General features: G+C 39.1%; 1 protein-coding gene across 1 annotated transcript; it reads left to right on the forward strand.

The window, feature by feature from the left end:
* The first annotated feature begins 1514 nt into the window (after window positions 1-1514).
* On the forward strand, window positions 1515-5162 carry LOC112174293 (protein NRT1/ PTR FAMILY 5.1). The gene is made up of 4 exons (XM_024312067.2): window positions 1515-1823; window positions 1911-2128; window positions 2639-3195; window positions 4128-5162. The coding sequence occupies exons 1-4, from the start codon at window positions 1709-1711 to the stop codon at window positions 5011-5013; spliced, it is 1776 nt and encodes a 591-aa protein (XP_024167835.1). The 5' UTR covers window positions 1515-1708; the 3' UTR covers window positions 5014-5162.
* Window positions 5163-11948: the final 6786 nt, after the last annotated feature.

Genomic DNA, 11948 nt, shown 5'->3' on the forward strand with positions numbered 1-11948 from the left:
TTGCCCTTTTTGCTTAGAAGATAAGAGATGATTAGGCGGTATTTGCTCCTTAGTATCAACGTCTACAGGACACCACGTAGCCTGGACCAAATATTAGAACAAATATTATGTATACTGAATTACCTCCACATAACAGACCAAACACGCGAACCGTGAAGAACATAGATTTTGCTCACCCAACTCAGCAGCACAGACTCACAGAGTGTGTGTTCTACAGCCATCACCATCATTCCTCCCCACAAGGGCTCTACCACTTTCATTCATCATAACTGACTGGTCCTTGATCCCCATGTATGGCTAGCCCCCTTCCCCACGCACACTTAAACTATGATTAACATATTTAGACAACCTTAATTCATCAAAATATGATTCCTTCACGGCTTCACCTGATCAAACTCAATCAATCAAATCTAGGGAAATCAAGAAAAAAAAAAGTTTAAATACCTTTCTAAGGGTAGCCAAATGAAACTACCGCTTCCGGTCTCCAAATTTTTCTTTCATTCTGGTGTTTATTGTTTCTGCAGTAAATGAAAATTCGATCAAGGAGTCCATCTTTATAGTCAACTGCCTCGGTTTGGGGACCCGATTTTGATACGGCCCAACAATTGAAAATAGGTTATTCACAAGTAGGGCTGTCAATTCTGACACGACCCGATAATACGACTCGAAACCAGCACGAAATAAAGCGGGTTGAACCTGCACGATTCGAAACCCGCACGAAATAAAGCGGTTGAACCCGCACGATTAAAAAGCGGGTCAATCATGGGTCAACCTGCCATGACCCATTTAATAAATGGGTCGGCCACGGGTCAACCCGCCAACACGAAGTGAACCCGTATAACCCGATTATGCTATACTTTATTCTGAAATTTTAGACGTTGGAAGTATTTGATCATAGGATTAGACAATTTGAAATATTTTTCTTTATAATTATTGGATTTAATTATTTATGAATTATATATAATTATTTATATTCTTCGTCTTGTGGAGTTTTTAGTGAATTTAATTAATTTATGCATTTTTTTTAGTTAAATTGGTCACATTGTTAACCTTTAAATGAGTCATTTTGTCAAACACGACACAACCTATTTATTAAATGGGTTAAGCGGGTTGGAAACGGGTAACCCGTTTAATAAATTGGTTGGGTTTGGGTTTAAATTTTTGACACGATTATTAAATGGGTTGGGTTTGGGTTTGTATCTTGCGACACGACAAATATCTTGACCCGACACCACCCATTGACAGCCCTATTCACAAGTAATTATTCTATCGTCCCGGAATATCAAGTGACATTGTCATGTGGTGGTCTAAATCAATCATATTACTCAAATTTGGTGGGGTTTTGCAAAGGGATGAAAAAAAAAAATTAAATTAAAAGAACCAATCAAATATAAATATAAATTATATAGACCGATGACATCTACTTGAATCCCACGTCTACCATAATCCGGAACCATATTATAGGGCCACAGCAAGGATGTATTTGCCATGCATTAAGCATAGGCCACATAGTGTGAGAGTCGTCTCTCACTAGCTAGCTTTCTACTATATATAGGGCCACCACTTCCACTGCCCTCACTACGCAAAGAAGCTTCATAGCTTTCCAACTCTATTCCTACTTTGTTTTGCTTCTATATATCTCTCATCAAACTCTGATATATTTAAGTATTTAACTAGCTTCGTATATATATAAACCTACGTGTGTTCGATGGAACTGGAAGCTGCCAAAGCTGGGTACACCGGAGATGGCACTGTCGACCTCCGAGGACGCCCTGTGCTTGCCTCTAAGACTGGCAAATGGAAAGCCTGCGCTTTCCTTGTTGGTACGAAGCTTACAAATTAACCACCTCTTCTAATCATATCGTTAAGTTGTAATTTCTACATCTTTCTATAACTAAATTTTGGTTCAGGGTACGAAGCTTTTGAGAGGATGGCCTTCTATGGAATAGCTTCAAATTTGGTGAACTACTTGACCACACAGCTTCATGAAGACACCGTCTCCTCCGTCCGGAATGTCAATAACTGGTCCGGTGCTGTTTGGATCACTCCGATCCTCGGCGCTTACCTAGCTGATTCTTACCTCGGTCGTTTCTGGACTTTCACTGTCTCATCCCTCATTTACGTCATGGTAATTCTCAAACACTCATTTAATGATCCTAGCTTTATAATTCAATCTGAAAACTACCATCCAACTGAAGATAGTGATTGACACTTCATACTTCCACATGCTATTGAGGTTAATTTTCAATATTAAAATATTCGAAAAGAACACTGCAAGTTCAGTCTGGACTGGACCATATTCTATATCTCAAGCAAATCCAGTTATATTCTTCTTTTCTCTTTTGGGACCAACGAAAGTTTGATTGGTAACTCCTTGGATTTGAACATGCTAATTATGGATCTGTATTAACCCCCAATGATTTTTGTTTCTTTGGTATGAGATAACATTCTCCGTCATTAATGCTAACAAGTAACAACGTTGATAGCTAGAAAATGAAACTCAACTGATCGATAAAGACATGAAAAATTTGTATTCATCAATCAAAACAACAACGGGGGTCCCTATTCAATTTTTAGTGGAAATTTCCAAAAAGAATTCCCTAGCTTGATAACATCATTTACTTCATTTTAATTACAGGGAATGATGCTTTTGACAATGGCTGTTTCACTCAAAACCTTCAAGCCAACCTGCAGCAATGGCATTTGCAACAAGGCCTCTACCTCACAGATTGCTTTCTTCTACCTCTCTCTATACACCATTGCTTTCGGTTCCGGGGGAACAAAGCCTAATATATCCACCTTCGGGGCAGACCAGTTTGATGATTTTAACCCCCACGAGAAAAGGATCAAGGCCTCATTCTTCAACTGGTGGATGTTCAGCTCTTTCTTAGGTGCTCTGATTGCAACCCTTGGCCTTGTCTACATCCAAGAAAACGTGGGATGGGGGTTAGGGTATGGTATCCCCACATTTGGTCTAGTAGTATCCTTATTAATCTTCTATATTGGGACACCAATGTATAGGCACAAAGTTAGCAAGAACAAGAGCCCAGCTAGGGACATCATCCAAATTCCCGTTGCTGCCTTTAGAAATCGGAATCTTCCCCTCCCAAATGATCTGTCTGAGCTCCATGAATATGAGCCACAACATTACATTGACAGCGGAAAACGCCAGGTCTATCACACCTCAACTTTCAGGTAACTAATTAAGCTGTAGACTGGTACTATTCCTTAATTAAATTTGTTTAATTAGTTACTGTTTCTTGCTACTAATTGCTGGTTTGGTTACGAAGTGAAATGTACTGGCTGGTAGAATCGTAATTAAAGGATACCCTTTTCCATAGGGCATGGACTCAAAGTAGATAGTCAATCAGTCCTCATATGATATTCCATGGTCCTTTACTCCTTTAAGCCTCGGTGGCAGAAGTGGAGCAAATGTGAAGGGACCTAGGTCCCCATTGATTTTATATGCATAACTAGGAAAAATACTGTGCCAAAGGCGAAGGCAGGCTCCAATATGGCTTTGAGTAGCCGTTGCTTCTAATAAATTGTTCCCATGTGTTGACAGTACCCCCACCCCAATTAACATCATTTTTGAATAGTCATAGTCATTTCAGTCAAGTTATATCTGTTAGAGGAAATGTCAGGATGAGATAAATTATATATGAGCAGTAGGTACCCTACCAATTTCTTAAATCCAGACCAAAATAAACAAGAAACACAGCCTCCACTAGTAATCTCATTGGGGAGCGGATTCTGTAGGCAACTGTTTTGGCTTCAAGTTTAGTAAGTGAAAAAAGACGTTTCCTATCGTATGTGTTCTGCAAGATTACATGTACAAATTGATCGTATAAATGCCTTCAAAGATATTGTATAAGTAAATATCAGACATCTGAAAGGGGAAGGTGTAATGAAAAAAATGAGAAATACTTCTAACTTAGCAACCGCTCTAATTAGCATTTGAAGCAAAAATCTAAAAATAAAGACGATATGTAGTCTAGTGGATAGATAAAAACTAGGTTGTAAATTTTGTCAAAAAACAGGTCGTAATTTGTTTATCAAATAAGCAACAGTAGTTCACATACATCTTATTTGTTTCATCCGGCTGTCTACTTATATTCGCTTTTCAGGTTCTTGGACAAGGCTGCTATAAAAAATGCCAACACGGATGCCTCATCAAGACCACCATGCACAGTGACTCAAGTTGAAGGAACAAAGCTGATTTTGGGAATGGGGATGATATGGTTTGTGACCCTAATTCCAAGCACCATTTGGGCACAAATCAACACTCTCTTTGTCAAGCAAGGCACCACACTAGACAGAAGCTTGGGCCCGAATCACTTCCATATCCCAGCAGCTTCTCTAGGGAGCTTCGTCACCCTCTCCATGCTTCTCTCCGTGCCCATGTATGACCGTTACTTCGTGCCCTTCATGCGTGGCAGAACCGGAAACCCTAGGGGAATCACACTCCTCCAAAGGCTTGGGATTGGATTCGTCATCCAAGTCATAGCCATTGCAATTGCCTATGCGGTTGAGGTTCGTCGCATGCGTGTCATTCGAGTCCACCATGTTTCGGGGCCTATAGAGGTCGTCCCCATGAGCATATTCTGGTTACTCCCTCAGTACACACTACTTGGGGTAGCCGATGTGTTCAACGCCATTGGATTGCTGGAGTTTTTCTACGATCAGTCCCCAGAGGACATGCAGAGTCTCGGCACAACTTTCTTCACAAGTGGGATTGGTATTGGTAACTTCTTGAACAGCTTTTTAGTGACAATGGTGGATAAAATTACGGGGAGGAACGGGGGTAAAAGTTGGATTGGGAATAACTTGAATGACTGTCACTTGGATTATTACTACGGATTTCTTCTGGTCATATCTTCCCTAAACCTGGTGGCTTTTTTGTGGGCTTCAAGCAAATATATATACAAGAAGGAATCTGTATACGTGAAGGAAGGGTGCATTGATTTGATTGAAGCCAAAGCAATGACCACACCTCTAGGAATATGTAATTAAGTGAGCTTAAACTTTCGATCTCAGTTTAATCTAGCTCACAACTCTAGGAAATCGATATTATGCATGTGCGTTTAATTTTCTCTAGTAAAAGAAAATTCAAACACAGTATACAGTATTTGGATTTATGCATGCTGAGATTGAAACTAAAATGTTATCAGTTTATGAGCAAAATAATCTACTTGTTTAGGGAAAATTGAAATTGGGAGATAATTGAGTCGTGCTTTTATAGGGGCCACTTTATATAGAGGATTACAAGACATAAAATCAGAGTTGTACAAGGAAAGATAATAGTACAATTAATCGGATATCTCTGAATATCTCTAATTCTAAACCCTATTACAACTAGGTCAAGTAACCTAGAATTTGGGCCAGACACATATTTTGGATTTACTTGAACACTTCCCCTTGTGTCGCCCAAACATGGTGCTTCTCTCGTTGCCTCATTAAAAACCTTGCCAAGTAACAAAAACCATGTGGGACAAAAATAACCTCGGTCGAAGGGGAAAAAGAGCACAACACACCCTTCACGTTTCGAGACCATACATGTAGACATCTCCCCCTGATGTCTGCATCTCCCCCTGATGACTACGGTCATGGGGGTTTGGATAACTTCCGCAAAAGATGCTACCAACATGTTTCTCGAAAGTGGAATTTAGGCAATGACTTAGTGAGCAAGTTTGTCATACTGTCCTCATATTTAACCTAGTTCACTTTGATCTTGAGGAGAGTCTGATATTGCTGATTATCCTTGGTGATGTCGCTTTTAATATAGTCTTGCTTCATTTGTTTAAAACGAGCAGCATTATCCTATACGCTCGTATGCGCATCTGTGGTAGACTTCAAATCACAATTGTTTGAACATGCGTAATTATGGATCCAATCCATATACATTCACGAACCACTTCATGAAGAGCAATAATCTCTGCATTGTTCGAAGATATAGCGACTAGGGTCTATTCTGTAGACCTCCACTAGGGTCTATTCTGTAAACCTCCAAGATATCACGGTCTTTACTCATGGTGAACACTTAGTACCACAAACATGGGCTTTAGACACCATTATTAATGGTGTGAGTTGGGCCTTGAAACACCAATCAATGGTGTGTAAAGACAATAGACATGGGCCAAGTTACTATTATTGTAAGGGTTGGTATAGCTGGTGTGACATATACCCATTGGCTCACTATCAGGTTTTTGGTGACTCAATGGGTGGGTACTATTCATGCATTGGTGAGAATGATTCAACCCACCAATATTGTGATTGGTGGAGAGAGATATGGTTGGTTGACTAGCGAAAATAATAGCATATCACTATAATTACCAATTTGAGTTTGAATTTAATTGTTTGAAATTTGACTGATCAAATCCGGTTGCTGGTGAAGATGCAAGTCTAGAGCATAACCATGTCAAACAATTCAAAGGTTCAAGCAGCCTACCATGAATTATTGCCAGTCTAATAAGAAAATGACTATTAATCAAACCCATTCACTGATAAATTTCGAAGATCAGTTCAGCCACATACAAGGTCAAATTTGGATAGCCAAAAACCTTGATCCAAAATCTCATTTCCAGGCAGCTGGTATCAAAAATTGTGAAGGCTTCAAACACTTACCTTACCCCTTACAATTCAGCTCCGGAGATTAAACAGAACAAGCCCAACAAGAACAAAATTTTGACCCACCAAACCACCAAAAATCAAGTCTTTCATATCCTATCATCATCATCATCCTTATCCTTCACATCCTCCACCACGACTTCATCTTCTTCCTTGTTCTGCAACACATCCAAGTACAATTACACAAACACAAAACTCAATAAAATCAAACACATAATTCTGGGAACAAGCGACAGACCTGAAGGCCGTTCTTGAGGGACTATTCGGTGAACGAGACCTCTCTGACGAGCTTCTCCTTGACGACGGTCGGCGACATCTTTCGGGTTGGTCAGAAGTCTGGTAATAGAAGGCAAGCAGAGAGAGCAATGGATTGAATTTCTTCTTCCTTCACCTTCCTTGATGATCTTCTTCCTCAATCCCAGCTTTTCGATCTTCTTCTCATTGACATTGAGAATCGGGTTGTTGCCGGCTTCACGATATTCTGGATCTCGTCGGATCTCTTGAATTTCTCGGCCACAAATTCGATCGTGAGATCTGTTGGAGTTTTTAAAGACAAAGTCGGAGATCTTGGTTGTTTCTTCAGTGAAACTGTGAAACTCTTCATGGTTTTTTATGGAGAGACTGAGAGAAGGAGAGAGTTAAGAGAGTAAGGCTGAGGACCTGAGGTAGAAATAAGGCCAAGGAAGAGAGGAAAAGCTTATAAACAAGTAAGAGATAAGGCTGGCGCCTGAGGTAGAGATAGGTCGGTTAACTACAAATCTACAATGTTGCGTAAGAGATAAGGCTGGTAGAGAGTAAAAAAATTATAAACAATTAAGTGGTGTTGGTGACTTATCAAAACACACCAATAAATAAATAAATATGGGTCATAGACCTATTTATTGTCAACAAACACAAGAGTTGGAAAGATTAATGAGGTGCTGCCACCAATCCTGCATAAGTGTGTAAAAATTAGTAACTTTAGGCCACATTTGTGGTAGTGACTTAACCAATTTGGGAATGACCTTTGTGTGGGTCATAGAGATACTCAACATCAGCAAAATCTTCCAAAACACATGTTGTTTTGGGATGGGGATAGTGGATGCAGGCCAGTGTTGGCGGCGTTCCTGGTGTGTGATGGGTCAGAATCCATCGTCTCTCTGTAAGGATAGAACAAGCTCATATCAATCGTACATCTGAAGTACCGAAAGATATCTTTTACACCAATCCAATGGTGTTGCGTTGGCGCAAAGCTATATCTAGCTAACAAGTTCATGGCAAATGAGATGTCCAGTCTTGTGCATTAAGCTAAGTACAATAATGCGCCTATTGTACTTATGTAGGGCACTTCTGCCTCTAGCACACCTTCGCCATCATCCTTCAAACGAAGATGATCCTTTTTAGGATCAAGACTACGGACGATCATAGGGGTGCTTGAAGGCTTGGCCTTGTCAAAATGCCTAAGCATCTATCGACATGATGCTCAAGTTCCAAACCGAGACATAATCATCTTTTCCCAAAATTCTTCATCTCAAAAGGATTTCAAGTATTCAGCGGTTTCCCTTAACTCTTTAAGGGCTTCCAATGAAGATCATGTCCAACATGAACCGCGATAGAATTTGAAACTTGTTATGGAAACGCGTGTGCATATCCCTTTCCAATCAAGTAGTCACTAATTTAGTGAGCGTTTCATCCTTATTGTAAACTGTTAGCATTGAAGCCACCCTCAAGTGCAAGAGGTACAAGTTATAGAATAGAGGATTAAGTAAGGATGTCGAACCCATGAGGATTGGAAAATCATTTCCTAGCTAGGGAAAACCTAAGGAAAAAGTAGAAGAATATGCAAATGTACAATCACAAACAAAGACTCACAAGTGAACCAAAGTTCATGTTGAGTATGTGCAAGATGGTGTGTAGATAGTTGATTTTGATTTTGAGATTGGTTTTTATTCAAATTGAAACAATGAAAGCAAGTAATATAAACTAAGCTAAACAAAATAAGTTGTTATCAAATGGAGTTAGGGCATCGGGTTTCACCTTTTGCCTCCCTTGCAAGTATTAAAGCAATTGAATATGAATGATGCAAAACTAATTGTCCAACTACCCTCTTAGCATCCCGATAGGACTACTAAGGCTTAAACCCCTTTCATTTTATTAACTCTAACCGGATAAGTCTAGAGCTAACTACCTAGAGACAAATTCAATTACCGGATAGGTCTCAATCATTTGCCCATAAATGCATAAAGCTTAGAGTTTAGGTAACCAAGCAAGCAAACCAATCCTATCTCTAGGAGATTTTAGCTCACTACCCTCACATGCACACATGGTGTGCTTTCATGCTCCCTTTTTGCCTAAAGGTAATCAATCTCTAGGAAAAACTTCATGTCATGACAACCACATAACTCAAATTGATTAGGTCTAAGTAATGCATTCAACTATTGACTTAGCATGTGAGAATGACAACATGAATTTATATCAATTTATAAACAAAACATCAATCCAAGCAAGTTTGGCTAGGGCTTTCAACCCTAGCCCCAACTAGTTCACTGCTCACACATAGCTAGATACACAAGCTTTAACATTCTATTAAACATCAAATACATAAAGAGATAGGGAGTAAAGGGTGACTATTGATGATGCCGGAAGAGGTGGTGGAGATGGGTCTCTAAGAACATGATGTGGTGGTAGTCACCTCCTTCTCCTTGCTCCAAGCTCTTGATATTGGTAAGAAAAGTGAAATTTGGAATCTCTAAGGTGAGTTGTGGTGTTGAATGGTGGAGGAAATGGAGGTTGTAGTAGTGGAAATGGTGGTTTTAGAGATGGAGATGGTGGTTTTAGTGGTGGAAATTGTGGTGTCTTCTCTAGAGAGAAAATGGATCTTTGATAGGATGAAGAAGATTGAATGGAGTCAAGAATGCTGAAGAATTAGTCTTTGGCCTCTCTTTGATCAGTGATTACACGCATTTATATGCATGTAATTGTTTCTAAAACACTAGAAATAAGCTAATCCTTGAGCTAATTATAATTTAATTAATCTAATTTTATTTATTGTGTAAGAAATAAACGAAATTGTTGAAATCGAGTGAAAATCGTGGAAAATCGGAGCAAGTGAGAATTTCAACAATTGGAAGAAATTATCGATGTGGTCAACACCGATAGAGAGCAAAGAAAGAAGAAGAAAAAAATTATTATATAATTAATTAATGTGCAACAGCTTAATTAACCCATGGTTAATTGAAGCATGCTGCACGTGATCTTTGATTTGGCTTACCTAATGAGCCACTGACACGTGGCAGAATAGAAGAAATTTTTTACTTCTCTCCTTTCCCTCCTTAATTCCACGCCACTGATCATTTTGTCCCAAAAAATCACAGCCTTCTATTCTTCTCTCCCATTCTTTTTACGGTGGCCACCCATTCACACTTAATCCATCTTCCTCAACAGTAGCCACACCACTATATATCCCTTCCCTTCTTCCCAAAACAGAGAACATCAACAGCGCCGCACACAGTAGACCTCAACCCATCACTTCTCTCTCTCTTCTCGGCAAAGCACACACCCTCCTCCACTATTTTTCATTTTCTTCATTTTTCCACCATCAAATCTTCATCAATTTCTCAAGGAATTTTAAGAAACATCAAGATTTGAGATTGGGTAAAAGTGAAAAGTCATAAATCAAGACTTAATTGCCATTATTGCTCCATAGCAATTTGTGACTTGTTCTTGTGACTTTTCACTCTTCTTCACATTTACCTCTTTAATTAATTGATGAATATTGTTGTTAATTTGTGGATGGGTTGTGAGTAGTCTATTTAGGAAGCTAGGGTTTGAGCCTTAGCATAGATTTAATGTAATAAATATGTTTTGATGTAATGGTTTTCAATTTCATGTTTGGCATATGTTCTATTCTATAATATTTGGCTTAGATGCATGCTTAGGAGCTTGATTAACTCTTGAATGTGTAGATGAGTATGTCTAGAACAAATTAGGGGACCTAATCACTTCTCTAATTTATAACTAGGACACTTGTTTAGACCATGGTTAGTTACAATACCAATTTTGATTGTCGTATTGGCTAGCTTGGGCACCTTGATTCTAGGACTCTTCGCCTTTTGGTGCAACTAGAGGCCCTAACAAGGCTTTAGATTGTCCCAATTAAGTTTCTACGACCCTTGATCCGGAGTAGGAATACCCTTTAAGGAATCTAATGACTATTCTTGATGCCACTATGAATTGAGTGACCATTGTCAGAATATATTTGTGCATTAAATTTGGCTAGGAGGATACCCTAGTGACCTAATTTCCATTTCTTGATTAGTTTCTATTATCTTTAATTTTAATTTTCAATTGTTAATTTTATTTTCTTCGCAATTAAAAATATCAAATTTCACAAACCACTTTCATTGTCCATGCCATTTGGTTGTGAGTTTCCGCATTTATTTGTGGTTCTCTTGACCAATTTTAGGCTTGGTTGTTCCGAGCCGGGCATGTAAATAGCTTGGTGCTATTTTTCTAGGTTTTGTTTATTAAATTGTTGGTGACTTAGTAATCGGCATAACCAAGGATTGAAGTTAGCTTTTCAATCCCAGTGGTACGATAAATTCGGGTTCAAATATTTCCCACTTCTTTGATGATTGTGCCCTTATTGCGCGTAAGTTGCATTTAAGCACCAAATCAATCAGCTATGTGTGTCCTCTTTGGTCCCATAGTGTGCAAGAGATGCTCTTACACCATTTTCCCCCAAATGGTCCCAAATTGGCAATGTGACAAAAGGACAAGGTGTAGGGAGATATTTGAATTTCAAGTGATGGGAGATTCTCACTGTAACGCCCCAAACCGCACCTCACCAGCTTGGGCACGTCACAGTGCCGCGGGGCTCTAAAATATAAACTGAAAGCTCGATTCACATTCTAGAGGACCGCTAGGCATTTTGTTAGAAAACTTTTTGCAAAACACAACGGAAGCTACCAATATCACTACTAGAATTATGTTATTAGACATCGCATGTTTTAAATCGGTCAGACTTGCCCACGATGTAAAAAAGTAATCTAACATCGTTTTACGAAAATACCGATTTAAATGTATATCATTAACATCAGTTCTTAAAATGACCGGTGTTAAAAGTTTTGTTTGAAAATTTGCGGGAACCTATTTATGCAAAAAACGCTAAGTATTTTCAGTGAAATGAAGAAGCGGGGACTAAAACTCAAAACTTTCGCACTTAGAAAAAAAATTGCACCCAACCTCAAAAATGAAACAGAAAACCCTAACTTCCAAATCCTATCTCTCTCCCTCCCTCCCCCCCCCCCCTCCCCGACTCTCACTTTCTCTCTCTATAAACT

The sequence above is a fragment of the Rosa chinensis genome, chromosome 1 (genome assembly GCF_002994745.2).
Source record: "Rosa chinensis cultivar Old Blush chromosome 1, RchiOBHm-V2, whole genome shotgun sequence".
Classification (NCBI taxonomy): Eukaryota; Viridiplantae; Streptophyta; class Magnoliopsida; order Rosales; family Rosaceae; genus Rosa; species Rosa chinensis.